At 49.7% G+C, this 15,673-nt stretch overlaps 1 protein-coding gene across 3 annotated transcripts in view; it reads right to left on the reverse strand.

The window, feature by feature from the left end:
- CYFIP1 (cytoplasmic FMR1 interacting protein 1) overlaps window positions 1-15,673 on the reverse strand; it is a 106,870-nt gene that overhangs the window by 39,431 nt on the left and 51,766 nt on the right. For all 3 annotated transcript variants that reach the window (XM_037731343.1, XM_017508504.2, XM_017508505.2), the window contains 10 exons: window positions 15,486-15,608; window positions 14,217-14,342; window positions 10,724-10,890; window positions 9,832-9,979; window positions 8,617-8,770; window positions 7,205-7,361; window positions 5,034-5,130; window positions 3,276-3,352; window positions 3,061-3,169; window positions 1,842-1,961 (listed from right to left, as the gene is read on the reverse strand). In XM_037731343.1, the coding sequence (XP_037587271.1) occupies window positions 1,842-1,961; window positions 3,061-3,169; window positions 3,276-3,352; window positions 5,034-5,130; window positions 7,205-7,361; window positions 8,617-8,770; window positions 9,832-9,979; window positions 10,724-10,890; window positions 14,217-14,342; window positions 15,486-15,608 (1,278 nt within the window). The remainder of the gene's footprint in view (window positions 1-1,841; window positions 1,962-3,060; window positions 3,170-3,275; window positions 3,353-5,033; window positions 5,131-7,204; window positions 7,362-8,616; window positions 8,771-9,831; window positions 9,980-10,723; window positions 10,891-14,216; window positions 14,343-15,485; window positions 15,609-15,673) is intronic.

Genomic DNA, 15,673 nt, shown 5'->3' on the forward strand with positions numbered 1-15,673 from the left:
TCCAGCCTGGGTGACAGAGGAAAAAAACAAAAAAAAAAAAAAAAAAAAGGGAAAAAAGGAAGTTTCCTTTTTATCTCTTTAATCTATCGTTTCTTCCATCTTCTTGGGCATATTAATCAGAATTATGATAAGTCCTTGTGTGCTAAGTCAGTATTACCAAAGGGTTTGTTTATATTGTCAATCCTCTCTCTTGGAGTGATCATAGGTTCTTTTGTGTCTAGGAATTCTTAATTGAGTGCTAAGCATTGTACATTTTTAAAACTGTGGAGGCTCCTACAGCAGTTATTTTCACAGAGCACACCCCTGCTCTCCCCTGCAAGGCATATAGAACTGGGGCCTGAACACCATGGTCCCACTAGGGACAGAACTGAGTGAAGGCTGGGATGCAGTTCCGGTGAGACCCTGTGTACCTCTAGTTTGGCTTCTAGTCGTCTTTCAGTTAGGAGCCCAGCAGGTCTCTAACCCTCAGCACAAGGAGCCTGGGAAATTCTGCTTCTGGAGATTCTGCTGCTTGGCTCTTTCGCCTGCTGTCCTCTTCTGCAAAAGCAACTGTAATCCCCAAACTCTGGTCTGAGGGGTTTGCCCTCTCTGGAACTGTGGTCCCTCCCATCCTTACGGACTTGCAGCTCTGGGATGGCTTTCCCATTTGATTTTTGAATTTTATTCAGCCTTCCTGGTTGTCCTTTGCAGTACTGCTGGCCTGCCACAAACCACTGCACTCTACTTGGAATCAGAAGCTGAGTCCTATGGAGGTAACTTCTGCTCTTCCCTTCCATTAAGAGGACAAGCATGACCAGCATGACTGCCCCTCCCCAGCTTTCCAGGTGAAGTACCCTATTCTGCTCTGTTCCTCTGGGCTGGTTAACTTTTGCTTTCCAAAAAAACACCACGCTATTTCATTTATTACTGACATATATTTCTGACATCTAAGAGGGGACGAGTTTCCTCCCCTGTTAACCTTTTAAAAGTCAAAGTAGCACTTGCTAATCTTCACAGCTTGTTTTACCAAGTAAACTTTGTAATGATTTTATACAATTTTATCAAATACTTATAATCGAGTGGTGATTACAGGAAATCTCTAGACTGCTTAAGGAACTAATTTTTACTGCTTTTTTTTTGAGACAGAGTCTCACTCTGTCACCCAGGCTGGAGAGCAGTGGCGTGATCTTGACTCAATGTAACCTCTGCCTCCTGGGTTCATATGATTCTCCTGCCTCAGCCTCCTGAGTAGCTGGGATTATAGGTGCCCGCCAGCATGCCTGGCTAATTTTTTTATTTTTAGTACAGACGGGGTTTCAACATGTTGGACAGGCTGGTGTTGAACTCCTGACCTCAGGGTGATCTGCCTGCCTCTGCTTATCAAAGTCCTGGGATTACAGGCGTGAGCCACTGTGCCTGGTCAATTTTTATGGTTTTCATCCAAGTTTTTCCATTTAAAAGAATGCTTTGTTTTTCAATTTACTCAAGAAAAAGAATTTGCATTGGACTTCTGACATTCCTTCGTATAAATTTTATCATATCAGGTTCACTTCCAAAAATATACATCTTTTAGTGATTATTCGGTAAAAAGTTAAACATTTTTATCTTCTAGCTCATTACTACTAAAATATAAACGTTAAGTGGTGTGCTACCTTTTGCTACAGTTGGTGATTTTTTTCAAGACTGCCGTTATTTGTTCGTGAAGGTCAATTTAGCATTGTGAACACTGAATGTAGATGCTGAAAAGAGGCTTGGGATAGGCCATGCTCAATGCGTGCATCTCCTTTACTACCTACACAACAACTGGACCTGCTCTTACTTCGATTTATCCATAGGGCAAAGTAAAATTTGTCAGTACTTACAACTATGGAGGTCAAGTCTTCACTTTCAAATCGTCCAATTGCCAGTTCCAGGGACTTATACACGGCTGCTGAGACGCGCTGGGTGATCAGGCGATTGAGGTCTATTGACCTGCCGAGGAGCTGGTGTGCACAGGGAACGAGTGAACAGGAGCAGCTCAAAAGCAATAAAAGCCTCACCAGGGACCCTGGAGAAGCTGGTCTATTGGTAACGACAACCTTTACAATGATGTTCGGGACCCATCTCCCCACAGACACAGCAGTCTGGTGTGTCTTTTTACAGGTGTTATGATAATAAATAAGAAAATTACTGCATCTCTATTTCAACGTACTAGGCACATATCCATCCTTCAGTGCTGTTTCCACATAAAAATATGACAACGCCCTGGTGGAAAATGTCCCAAAATGTGCCTGGTGATTGCTGATGGATAGACAGTAGAATTAAATGCAATTTTTTTCACAGTTTTCCACATTGTACTAGTTTTATGCATGTAATGTAACTTTTAATTTCTAATTTTTTTTTTTAAATGTCTGTGGGTACGCAGTAAGTGCATATATTCATGGGGTACATGAGATGTTTCGATACAGGCATGCAATGTGTATCAGTTTGTAAAAAAACTGTAAAAAAATAAGTGCTATGTATCTTTAAATTCTTCCGCTGGCCAGGAGAAAGTCCTGTCTGGTGCTTGAGTGTTTCTCACCTTCGTTCTTTTTAAGCTCCAGCCTCTGGGCTCCTGGAGAAGGGCCGCCTCCTCCAGGCTATGCCCGCCCCCAGGAGCCGCAGGGCAGATAGAGAATGCTGCAGATGCTCCCTGTGTGTGAGGTGACCCAATAGAAACGAAGTGTCTTTCAATGCCTACGTTTTTTATTATGATTTTTTTTTGAGATGGAGTCTCACTCTGTCCCCCAGGCTGCAGTGCACTGGTGCGATCTTGGCTTACTGCAGCCTCTGCCTCCTGAGTTCAACTGATTCTCCTGCCTCAGCCACTTGATTAGTTGGGACTACAGGTGTGTGCCACCACGCCTGACTAATTTTTGTATTTTTAGTAGAGACGAGGTTTCACCGTGTTAGCCAGGATGGCCTCGATCTCCTGACCTCAAGTGATCCACCTTCCTCGGCTTCCCAAAGTGCTGGGGTTACAGGTGTGAGCCACCGCGCCCAGCTGAAAACCCAGTTTTTTCAATGCATGCTCTGTCTCCACCACAGCCCGGCCCCGCTCACCTGCACATGCCTCTGCTTCAGCAGCGTTTCGTAGCGGTTGGACGGCGGCAGGTGGATCGTGGCTCCCTGATTCTTGCATTCTGATCGTAACCGTTTATCAAGAAGCAAACTAGCATAGAAGGAAGACAGGTTTTTTCATACACTATAAATTGTAATGGGAATGTCCGATCAACTTATGCAACATTTTGAATCAAAATCACACACCAGATACTCACCTTCCTGCCATAACCTTGTAATATGCAAATATCTGGTCTGCCAGCTTGTAAACAAATTGGTCAAAACATAGATTCACCTGAAGAAAAAGAAAGTACATGTTATAGTTTGATTCCCTAAAGCAAGATCAAAATACAAGTTGAAAAACAAAATGTTTCATTCAGGCAACTATCTGAGGCTCTTTTATTTTTTTGAGACGGGGTCTTGCTCTGTTGCCCAGGCTAAAGCGCAGTGGTGCGATCTCAGCTCACTGCAACCTGTGCCTCCCAGATTCAAGTGATCCTCCTTCCTCAGCCTCTGAGCAGCTGGGATTACAGGTGCCCATCACCACACCGTGTCGGGCTAATGTTTGTATTTTTAGCATTGATGTGGTTTCAGAATGTTGGTCAGGCTGGTCTTGAACTTGTGAACTCAGGTGATCCACCTGCCTCAGCCTCCCAAAGTGCTGTGATTGCAGAAGTGAGTCACCGCACCCAGCCTGAGGCTCTTCTTAGGAAAAAGAAATCAGGCCAGGCGTGGTGGCTTACACCTATAATCCCAGCACTGTGGAAGGCCGAGGTGGGCAAATCACTTGAGGTCAGGAGTTTGAGACCAGCCTGGCCAACATGGTGAAACTGTGTCTTTACTAAAAATACAAAAAAGCTAGCCTGGCCTGGTGGCACGTACCTGTGGTCCCAGCTACTTGGTAGGTTAAGGCACGAGAACTGCTTTAACTTGGGAGGTGGAAGTTATAGTGAGCAGAGATTGCGCTATTGCACTCCTGCCTGGGTGACAGAGCAAGACTCCACCTCAAAAAAACAAAAAACAAAAAGCCAAAAGAAACTAGCAATAATCTTACTGTCCAACAACAACACACTAAATCAACTGCAGCGTGGCCAGGAGTGACTACCACATTGCCACAGAAAACTGGACCAGAACCAGTCTCACTGAGGGAGAAAAATAGTCCATTCTCTTAACTGCAAGAGAGAATGAACAAGTCTGTCTTCACCATGTGCAGCGACCACAGGGGCTGCTGTGCACTGCAGGTGACTCCCCACCCTGCGTAGCTCCGCTTACTGTGCACTCAGGGAGCCACCACGGAGGGCCGGCTCCTGGGCCTTCCCTGGAACAAAGCGGCCCTTGGGTGTGAGGTTGGTCAGGAGACACCCTCAAAAGACCCTTACTTGCAGAGGGGGCTAGCACTACCTCCTGGAACTGTGAGGAGAGTACCTGTGGTTGGTGGCAAGCGGGACCCAGGGCCCAGTGTGCCCGGCAGACAGGGCCAAGAAGGGCATCTCTGCCCTCCTCCCACCCTGCAGTGCTGGGACCTGGATATCTCCCTGAAGAACCATTGCAGGTGGTCTTTTTGAGGAGGCAGAGGAGGCGATGGGTGGAGTAATCTTCACCTCCTCAGATGTGCACACACTAGAATTCCACCTGTGGGAATCTGTCCTATAGAAATCATATGACACCAGGCGGTGCATCAGAGTGCCATTTACAACATCCGAAACAAAAAGACTAGAGAAATGAAACAGGAGTTACTTCAGAGCAAGATCACGTTCATAACCAAAAACAGGCGAGGACACGCAGTCAGGAGGACAAGCGCAGCCTGCACGCGCCACGGGAGCAGATCCACAGAGGAAGGGCTCGCCGCCACATGCTCGCTTCGTGGCTTACACTGTCTTGTATTTTAAAAAAAGTTTATTACTTAGACGAAAACAAAATGAGAAAGGAGATTTAGTTACAGGAAACGAGCAGAAATGGAGCTGCGTGGGCCTCACCTCAGCCTCAATCTCGTCGTACAGGAACTGCTTGTTGAACCTGGTGAGCGCGTAGTGGGCGCTATCATTGTACAGGTCCAGGGAGTAGAGTACGTACCTGCAGGGGACAGCGGCTGTATCACCAGCAGCCTCCGCCACGCATTCGTGGCTCCCACAGCCTCCTTGCCTCAGAAACTAAACGCCATTTTTTACCTCTCGTGTAAGGAAGAGCAATTTTCACTTCCAACACCAAATGGTGCTCCTGGGAAAGCCCCTGGTGGCTGCACCTGAGGTGGCCACCACACCCACCAGGCAGTGAGGACGCTTGGGACATGACACGCTCACTCAAAGCCACACGTGGACAAGGTCCTCCACCTGCCTGCATCTTCTCATTTACCAGGCTTTAAAATATCTCACTACAAGTACACAGCATTCTTTTCAACAACAAGTAAATTGAGTTGTTTTCTTATTTCAAGCGTGAACTCCAAGGGTCAGGCTTGGTGGCTCACTTCTATAATCCCAGCATTTTGGGGGCCGAGGTAGGCGGGTCACTTGAGGTCAGGAGTTCCAGACCAGCCTGGGAAATATGGCAAGATTGTGTCTCTAACAAAAGTAGAAAAAATTATCTGGGCATGGTGGCGCACACCTGTAGTCGCAGCTGCTTGGGAGGCTGAGGTAGAAGGATCACTGGAGCCTGAGAGGTCAAGGCTGCAGTGAGCCGAGATCACGCCACTGCACTATGGGCTGCGTCACAGAGTGAGACCCTATCAAAAAAAAAAAAAAAAAGAGAGAGAATAGGCCAGGTGTGTTGGCTCACGCCTGTAATCCCAGCACTTTGGGAGACCGAGGTGGGTAGGTCACTTGAGGTTGGGAGTTCAAGGCCAGCCTGGCCAACATGATAAAACTCGTCTCTCCCAAAAATACAAAAATTAAGTGGCATGGTGGTGGGTGTCTGTAGTCCCAGCTACTTGAGATGCTGGGGCAGGAGAACTGCTTGAACCCAGGCGGCAGAGGTTGCAGTGAGCTAAGATCGTGCCACTGCACTCCAGCCTGGTGACAGACTGAGACTCTGTCTCCAAAAAAAAAAAAAAAAAGAAAGAAAGAGAGAAGAATAAACAACAACAACAATCAAAAAAATGAAAAATAACAACAGAAGAACAAAGATGAAGGTTCTGGATTCCACAGCTGACCAGGAGCATGTCCGGCGTGGGCCCATGGCTGAAGGCCCGTCTCCCCCTACCTCATGTCCGGACAAAGGCCATGGCCAGGGACAAGGAGTCCCATGCCTAGAGGAGGCCTCTGGGCTGCTTCCAGCTCCTCACGCCACCCCAATGCTATGAAATGAGCCGTCAGAGGCTCTGCCCACGGATGGCATGGCCACGCCAGGGCCACAGAGTGGAAGGCGACTGTCCTTACCACCTCCCGGGCACCACGAGGGAAGTGTGAGGACTGACACACAGGAACTCAGAGCTTCCCACTCGTGGTGCTCAGAAGACAGAGCCGCTGGGTCGCTACCTGTAAGACGTATCCTTTTCCAAGCATTTTCCCCTACCCGGACTTCACATTTTCAAAGACTTCAGTCCTGACCCCCAGAACAAAGCTCTTTGATCAATACTTCCTTTCCCCGCTTCACCTGGGTCAGAGGCTGCAGCACACGAGAGGCCAGGTCACGGGGGCTCCTGCAACACAGCTCCCGGGCATGCTCACAGGGCCTGCATTACGAAGGCCTGGGAAGGCCCAGCTTCATCCACCTCTCTGGTCCAGGCTCAGGCCTCAGGCCCCAGCCAGTACCCATGCAAAGCAGGAACGTAGCTGGTTCTAGTGCCTGGGCACTCGATTCCACTCTGAGGCCAAGAAACTGGTTACTTGTATTAATCTCTAAAGCTTTACCTCAGGAAACATGCCTTCTGTTTTTTTTTGGAGACAGGTTCGTGCTACGTGGCCCGACTGCAGTGCAGTGGTGCAGTCATAGCTAACTGCAGCCTCTAACTTCAGTGGCAAAGCAATCCTCCGCTCAGCCACGCCAGCAGGCTAAGTTTTCTTATTTTTGCAGAGACTGGGTCTTGGTATTTTGCCCAGGCCCAGAGACATGATTTCACATAAAATACTAAAAACAGTCCAGGCCCCTCCTCCACCTTGAGGACCCCTGGTGGCCACATGCAAAGGCCCGAGACAGCCCGCGGGACACTCACTCCATCATGGACGCCTCCTTGGTCTCCAGGATGTGGTCTGTCAGGATCCAGGGCATGGACATCTCGATGGGGAACTGGATCCTGCGGCCCATGGTCAGCTCCAGGAAGAACTCGCGGAACCACAGCTGCGAGAGGTCACAGCACTGCTGCAGCGTTTCTGGGCGGGTTCAAAGACAACGTGTTATCTCCCCCAAGCAGAAAAACCTTTACAGAGACGACACGAGGGGCTGTGTGCCTGGCACCAGCTCCGCCTCCCTCAGCTGCAAGCCATGCGGCGTGGACATGAGGCAGAAGGGGTCACTGAGGCCTTGCACCAGAGACAGGACCGGCTGGGCATGGCTGCAGGCGAAGCCACCTCAGCAACCTTTTGAGCCCTTCAGTGGGATCCAAGGAGAAAGTGTTTTTTTGTTGTTGTTGTTGTTTGTTTGAGACAGGGCGTCTCTCACTGTCACCCAGGCTAGAGGGCAGTGGCACGATCACAGCTCTCTGCAGCCTTGAACTGGGCTCAGGCCAGCCTCTTGCCTCAGCCTCCCGAGTAGCTGAGACTACAGGCAGGTGCCACCAAACCTAACTAACGTTTGTGTTTTTTGTAGGGATGGGGGTCTCGCCATGTTGCCCAGGCTGGTGTGAAGCTCCCAGCTTAAGTGATTCTCGTGCCTTGACTTCCCAAAGTGGTAGGATTACAGGTGTGAGCCACTGTGTTTGACCTAAAAATGTTCTTTTCAAAAGGAGACGTAAAAATGGGACTTCTTTACTTTTACTCAGTATAAAAAGCAGCGTCCAGGCTGCACCCTTACAGGCACCCTCAGGGACGCCCGGCTAATGCAAAAGGAGGCCACGCTCGGCTCCGTCCTTCCACGGAGGCGACAGCAGCAGGGGTGCCAGTTCCTCCACACCTGCAGCACCCCAGCCAAGACAGCGGGGCTCCTGTTCTGAGCAAGAGGTGGACACGGACAGCTCAATGAGCACACGGGCAGACACACAGAGGGCAGAGAGTGCACCCACCGGTGGCCAGTAACAGGGCCGGGTGTCCCCCAGGATGGGCTCGCCTGGCACAGGGCGCCTGCTACCTTCCCCCATGTCACGGCCTTTGGTGTTTACCAATGCCTGTGTCTCAGCTCAGGCACCAGATTACCTTTGCCTGTGTTTCTGACCCTGCATGGGTTGAAAAGATTTTCTGTTCATGTCACGGGGCCAGCCCGGCTCCTCAGCTCTTAGCCTTACAGGGGCCACGCCCTGTGGAACAAGCTCAGGCCAGGGGCACACTGCCACCGCCACAGAAGGCAGGACACGTCACCGTCTGGGTGCACCAAGGGACGGGGTGGGGGATGGTCAGGCAGGTGGAAGCATTCTAGACATGTTAGTGGCGTTAGGTCATGCTGGGCCGGACGCTGGTCAGCAGTGTCTCTTACCACTGAAATTTATCAAGTGAGTGTAGAAGAATGACTCTCGGTGAAATTTTTCAATGTCCAATATGGTGGGCCCCTCAAGGCTGCTTCTCAGGGTTTTCTTGGAACCACTTTTGTCTGCAATGAGGGACTCCAGCATGGTTCTCACCATGTAAAGCTGGATTGTCCAGGGAAACATTTGTGGGGGAGAAAATACACACGGTACATTAGTGACGCCAAACTCAGCCCACGGGAGGACGGCTCCGCCACGCCCTGGCCGAGAGGGTCCCGCACCAGCTCCCCGAGGGTCCGGGGCCGGCCTGCGCGGCTGCGTTGCTGCTGCTTCGGGGAAAGAACGGCCTGCGGTGGAGCAGCTTGTCTCCGTGAGAAACGTCAAGAGAAACAAACGATGTCTTACCACCAAAGGTTAAAAGGGGGAGGTAGGTGCAGGACTGCCTCAGAAACGTGTTAACCGCATGCAAGAGCCTCTCCATGCCCAGAGACTTGAGCTGCCTGAGCAGCTCGGCCGAGCCCAAGGACTCGGCCATGGTGCGGACCAGGTAGAGCTAGACACAGACAGACAGAGGGAGAGGCAGGAGAGAGACGTTAGTCACGAGACACACTCTCCAGGCAGGGAGAGACATGGGACGCACGCAGAGGGAGGTGGGAGGGCGGCCGTCCCCGGGACCCTCCTGCAGAGCCGGCAGTGTGCACTGCTGGTGACTTTCCAGAGAGTGCCAAAGACATTAAAAGCCTCCAGCAGAGAGATGAGGGAGAAGACCAGCCCGAGGACAGAGGACAGACGCAGCGGAGCGGATAAAACCGGCGTGAAAGTCGTGAGAAGCACCCTGGGGAGGCCTGAACACACCAGGAGAGAGGACCACGAGACACCAAGCAGGGCCTCAGTTTCCCACGCCCCACCTGTGGGACAGTTATTCGTAAAGATCACACAGACACAAACACCCATCAAGAAACACAGGACATGTGCACTGGTGCCCACATTTTTGGGACACAGTTGAAATCGAGTCAGACTTCTTAGTGCACGTGACACATCTGACAGTCAAGGTGTGACTCACTCAGGCGGGAAACAGGGGCAGCAGAAACCACAGGCGCCGCTTGCTCTGTCTGAGCAGGCAACGGGGACCTCATTTCACCCCCACCTCGCCAGCCCAACCCACTCACAGCTCAGGGTGGGTCCCCCCAGGGAGAGGGTGCAGGGGGGGCTCAAGGGACGAGAACCTGAGTGCTGGAGGGTCCCACGGCGCGGCGTGGCACTTTTATGTCAAAGCCACTCTTGGGGTCCTTCTCGCCCCGCAGGGCGGGGTCGTTGAAGGGCTCGTGCCCCGTCTCCCAGTCGCACACGGTCTTCCTGATGGCCTGCAGGACACTGAACGCCCCGCCAAGTTACCAGCAAGGCCCAGAGGTGGAGACCCCCAACCTTGCAATCACAGCGTCTCCTCGCCCAACTACCATCTCAGAACAGCCCCCAAGAAAATACAAATTCCTCTGGGGGCTGTGGAGGGAGGTGGTAATGGACCAGCCCAACAGGAAAGTTTAAAAGCACGCTGCCTTCTGGAGAGCACTGCTACTCCCAAAAGACTGTCCTGAGCTGCAGTTGGCATCTGTTAGCCCCGGGCAGCAGCGAGGTAGCTGGGAGTCATGCTGTGGGCAGGGAGAGGGCAGAGCACAGCCTCCGCCAGCAGCAGAGCTGGGCCCCACCTGCCTACAGCCAGCTGTCCCAGGAACCAAGAGGGATGTGAAGTCGCCCACATAACTGGAGCCTGGGTCTGTCTCTCGACAGGTTTGGAACACAACCCCATTACCAACAGGGCTCCACCGTGCGGAGACCCCCATGGACACCATGCACAAGCCACAGGCACTGTGAGCCCGGGATAAATGCACCTTGTCCCGGTCCTCGCACGGACATTCTGCAGTTTACTTATATGTCCACTGTTTGGGTAATAATTGGACCCATGCATGACTTTTAGAGGTAATTCACCAAGAGGGCATCTGGAGGTTGAAGGTGAATGTATTAAAGTCATTTTTGAGAATTTAACACTCCTATTGTTTGAACCCACATTCATCCTAGGACGTGTGGGTGCGGCGGGCACGGGGTGTGGGGAAGGCTGACCTCTGGATGACATTCTTCTTCTTCTTGATGGCCTGCCGCAGTGGCTCCCTAAGGGTCACCTGGGAGAAGTCCTGCAGCGCGGCGTAGACGGTATGCCGGATGGCGTGGTTGAACACGCTCTCCATCCTGCCCATCAGCACCTGCAGGCCTTTGATCATGGCGATCACCTGCGGGGACAGCCACAGGGACGGCCCTTCTTAGGGCGGCACTGCTGGGGGCTGCTCTTCCTCGGCCACAGCACCTCCCAGGCCCTCCCACGTTCTTGCCCTGCAGCTGCCCTCTCCCAAAATGTCTTCTCCAGAGCTGTAGGCAATGCAACTGCCCACGTCTGACTCCCCATCAGACCATGAGCACCTGGAGGATAGGGACGCATCTGACTGAAAACACACATGCATCCACTCTGCACACCGTCCTGTGACGGAATTCAAATGGGAAAGAAGAAAAAGAATTGGGAAAGCAGGCATGATAGGAACTAGAAAAAGAAGTTACAAGAGGTTGTAGCCCAAATCCCACATTGTCACAACACAGGGACACTGAATCACCATTCACAGAAAAAGCCTGAAGACTTCGATTGAACATAATTATATCACAAAGAGCTTCCAGAGTAAATCCTGGGACAGAAAAATGCGGCCAGTGGCTAATTTTTTCCCTGTTTGCAGCCAGTAATTTTGCAATTACACTGTGCTTTATTACTTCTGAACAAACAACTTTACAAGGGCATGAGCTTTCTTACTGCTTTTGCAGTTTATAAATATTTCTACAGCCAACTTCCCAATGGCCATTTGAGACCCAGAAATCTCTCTGAAAGCAGCAAGTGAGGCAGAGCAAGACAAACGTACCCCAAGTCCACCCTGTCGTGTGGACATCTGACGTAAAAGACACCGAAGCAGAACATTTCATAGCACCAGTAAAACATAATTCACTTCCTTTTATTTTTTAAATAGAACGTTGTACTTAAGACTAATACATCTGGGAAAATCTTAAAAACCCTTATTTGGCCAGGCACGAAAGCTCACAGTTACAATCCCAGTACTCTGGAAGGCTGATGTGGGAGAATCACTTGAGACGAGAGTTCAAGATCAGCCTGAACAACATGGGCAGACTCCATCTCTACAAAAAATTGAAAAACTACTCAGGAGGCTGAGGCAGGAGGACCACCCAAGCCTAGGAGTTCAAGGCTGCAGTGAGCCATGACTATGTCACGTACTCCAGCCTGGGAGACAGAGCTGGACCCTTTTTCAAACAAAACAAAACAAAACAAAACACTCGCTTCAACATCTGAAAATGGTCTTCAGTCCACAGTAATAATTTTAAAAGGGTTTTTTTTTTTTTTAAAGTTTTTGACAGATTCAAAACCAACGCTTTTTTTTTTTTTTGAGACAGAATCTCGCTCTGTCACCAGCGCCGGAGTGCAGTGGCGTGATCATAGCTCACTGCAGCCTTGAACTCCCAGGCTCAAGTGAAGTTCCTGCCTCAGCCTCCTGGATACCTTGGTTTGAAGTTCGCTCTACAAGAACGCAAATGTGTTTTTCCAATACTTCACACAGTCTCCCTCTATCGCTTTCCAGTTTTATTCACACCTTTTGTGTTCCTCATTACGGCTTTATAAACAGCCTGATTCATGGGCTAATGTAGACGTTTCTGACAAGTATGTGAAACATGGCTTACGTGATTTTGGTGTTTTTCTTTTTCATAAAATTTTGAGGTGGAAAAGTTGACAGTCTACTTTTAATTCATCCTTTTTTTTTTTTTTGAGACAGAGTTTTGCTCTTGTTACCCAGGCTGGAGTGCAATGGTGCGATCTCGGCTCACCGCAACCTCCGCCTCCTGGGTTCAGGCAATTCTCCTGCCCCAGCCTCCTGAGTCGCTGGGATTACAGGCATGCGCCACCATGCCCAGCTAATTTTTTTGTAGTTTTAGTAGAGACGGGGTTTCACCATGTTGACCAGGATGGTCTCGATCTCTTGACCTTGTGATCCACCTGCCTCGGCCTCCCAAAGTGCTGGGATTACAGGCTTGAGCCACCGCGCCCAGCCCAATTCATCCTTATATAATATAAAAAATTTCCAAATAGACTCTTTTCATGTAAGACTCATGGTCTATATGCAATTAAAATAATGAAAATTTTACAAAAGAAAAAGTCTGGAAGAAAATGCACTCAACTGCCCAGCGCCATCTCCGTGACGGCACTGCAGGCACTGCGCCTTCTTAATGCCATGCCTGTGTTTTCAGAGTGCTTGCTTTGGAAAATTGTGGATGATTCTACACTGCTTCTCTAATCAACAAGAAAGAAAAGTTCTATTTAGAAAAGCAAATGAGGAAAAACCCAATTAAGTGAAAATGATAACACTACTTATTCACACCTACAGGAAGAAGGAAAAGGCATGCTGACGGTAAACTGAGAGCTTTAGATGCATGCATTGGAAAACTAAAAAGGATAAAAATCGTCATTATCAAACATTCATCACAAATTTATAGAAAAGGGCAAACTCCCCCCAAAATAGAAAAATAAAGCAAAAATCAATGAAACAGAAAATCAAGAGTGACCAACAAAGACAAAGTTGTTCAGTAAACAAGGAATAAAACGGACAAATGTCCAGCAAGAACAACAACAAAAGACAGAAGCAGGCCAAGCGCGGTGGCTCACGCCTGTAATCCCGGCCCTTTGGGAGGCTGAGGACGGGTCACTTGAGGTCAGGAGTTCAAGACCAGCTTGGCCAACATGGTGAAACCCCGTATCTACTAAAAATACAAAAATTAGCCAGAAATAGCTTGAACCTGGAAGGTGGAGGTTGCAGTGAGTCGAGATTGTGCCACTGCACTCTAGCCTGAGCAACAGAGCAAGACTCTGTCTCAAAAAAAAAAAAAAAGAGAGAGCAAGAAACACAAATTCCCAGCATTAAGAATGAAAATGGGGACATTAGTAGTTTATAGATTAAGAGATGACGAGCAGCCGGGTGCAGTGGCTCACACCTGTAATCCCAGCCCTTTGGGAGGCTGAGGTGGGTGGATCACAAGGTCAGGAGTTCAAGACCAGTCTGGCCAAGATGTTGAAACCCTGTCTCTACTAAAAATACAAAAATTAGCTGGGCGCGGTGGCACATGCCTGTAATGCCAGCTACTCAGGAGGCTGAGGCAGGAGAATCGCTTGAACCCAGGAGATGGAGGTGGCCGTGAGCTCAGATCATGCTGGGCGACAGAGCAAGAGTCCATCTCAAAACAAAAACAAAAACTTTTAGAGGCAAGCACAGGAGTAAGCAGGGGCCACCCCTCCTTCACCTCCCTTCCCCGTACCCGACACTCCTCTCCATCCAGACGCAGGCCCAGGAGTCCAGCTCCGCGCACACGGAGCTGTCAGTGTAGACCCAGGCCGACAACCACCGTTTCTCTAACACATTCTACTCCGACTGCTCTGCCAGATGCGGAGGGCGGCCCGCGCAGGAGCGACGGGTCAACAGGCAGCGCGTGGAGACGTGGGCGGCGAGCCTCCTACCTCCACCAGGGCGAACTTCTCCTCACTGGTGTAGTTGTAGCGCGTGGCGCGCTCGTACTCCTCGGCGCTGTCGGGGCAGTCCTTGTTGGAGTACTTGTCGGTGGGGTGCACGAGCTTCCACGAATACTGTGGGGGCCGAAGGAGCAGAGATGTTCCCTACCGCGTGCAAAACGCCCGGCTTCTGGTCTGACTCACATGACGGTGGCCAAAGCCAGAAGGCTGGCCTTCTAACCCAAGTCACACACAAGGGCACACACACCATCCAACTCCACAGATGGACAAAACACCCTGGCCCTGTAACGTCTCGTTTAAAAAACCTACCTGGCAAAATGGCCTGGAGAGTGAGTGCTGAGCATCTAAGACTCTAGGCATTTCATCCTCATTTTAAAAAGGATTGTGTGTCAGGCATGGTGGCTCATGCCTATAACCCCAATACTTTGGGAGGCCAAGGTGGGAGGATCGCTGGAGCCCAGGAGTTCAAGACCAGCCTAAGCAATATAGTGAGGCCTCATCTCTATAAAAATTAAAATAATAAGTAAAAAAAAAAAAAAAGATTTTGCCTTTCAAATGATCATGTACTCTTCCAATTTGATAATTTTTATGTGATCAAAATAAATCACAAAAGGGAAAATATTTTATAACTTACAGGTAACCAAATCTTTATATGGCACCTGAACAATTTACTAATGTTCAACAAAAAATATTCAGACACTGATGGCTGGAGCTCCAAAGAGAAAATGTGGCTTTAAAAATGCGGGGAACAAAGAGACGTTAATGGGTACAAATATACGGTTTGACATTAGAAATAAGACCAGGTGTTGGATGGATCAATTAGGGTGGCTGTTCATTAAAATAATTTACGGTACATTTCAGGACAGACAGAGAAGAACTTGGATGCTTCTAGCATAATCACACCAACTGGAGCCTTGCAAATTGTATGCCTGTATTAAATTATCACCTGTGTCCTGAAACTACGTACCCCGATTATGCATCAATACAATGACAGGGTGAGACCCTGTCTCAAAAAAGAGAGACCTAAAGACCATCGTAATGGCATACATTTAATTCCATCAAGGTTTTTTAAAATGAGGCCCTTTGTTTATAACACACATACATGAAATGTACTTTCAGGCACCTTGGAAACATTTCTGCTGATAGATGGTTGTCTTTCTGGGGCCAAAGATAAAAAGCCCAAAGACCAAAAGTTAATGTGAATAAGGTGCCCAAGGAGGTTTTGGAGGGGGTGCTGGGGTGGGGGTCCAGGCCTACCACTTCCATCACGTGCGCGCTCCACTGGGACAGCAGCTGCAGGCCCTGCAGCGCCAGGTCGAACAGCTTCCGGTACTCCGCGTCCGTCTTCTGGGCCTCCTGGCGGCCTGAGCCTGTGACCACCTGCACAAGGCGGGTATGGTCCCGTGAGAAAGCCATGCCCTCCCCCCACCCAGTCCTGTGACCAC

This window comes from Cebus imitator, unplaced genomic scaffold, assembly GCF_001604975.1.
Source record: "Cebus imitator isolate Cc_AM_T3 unplaced genomic scaffold, Cebus_imitator-1.0 Scaffold392, whole genome shotgun sequence".
NCBI classification, from domain to species: domain Eukaryota; kingdom Metazoa; phylum Chordata; class Mammalia; order Primates; family Cebidae; genus Cebus; species Cebus imitator.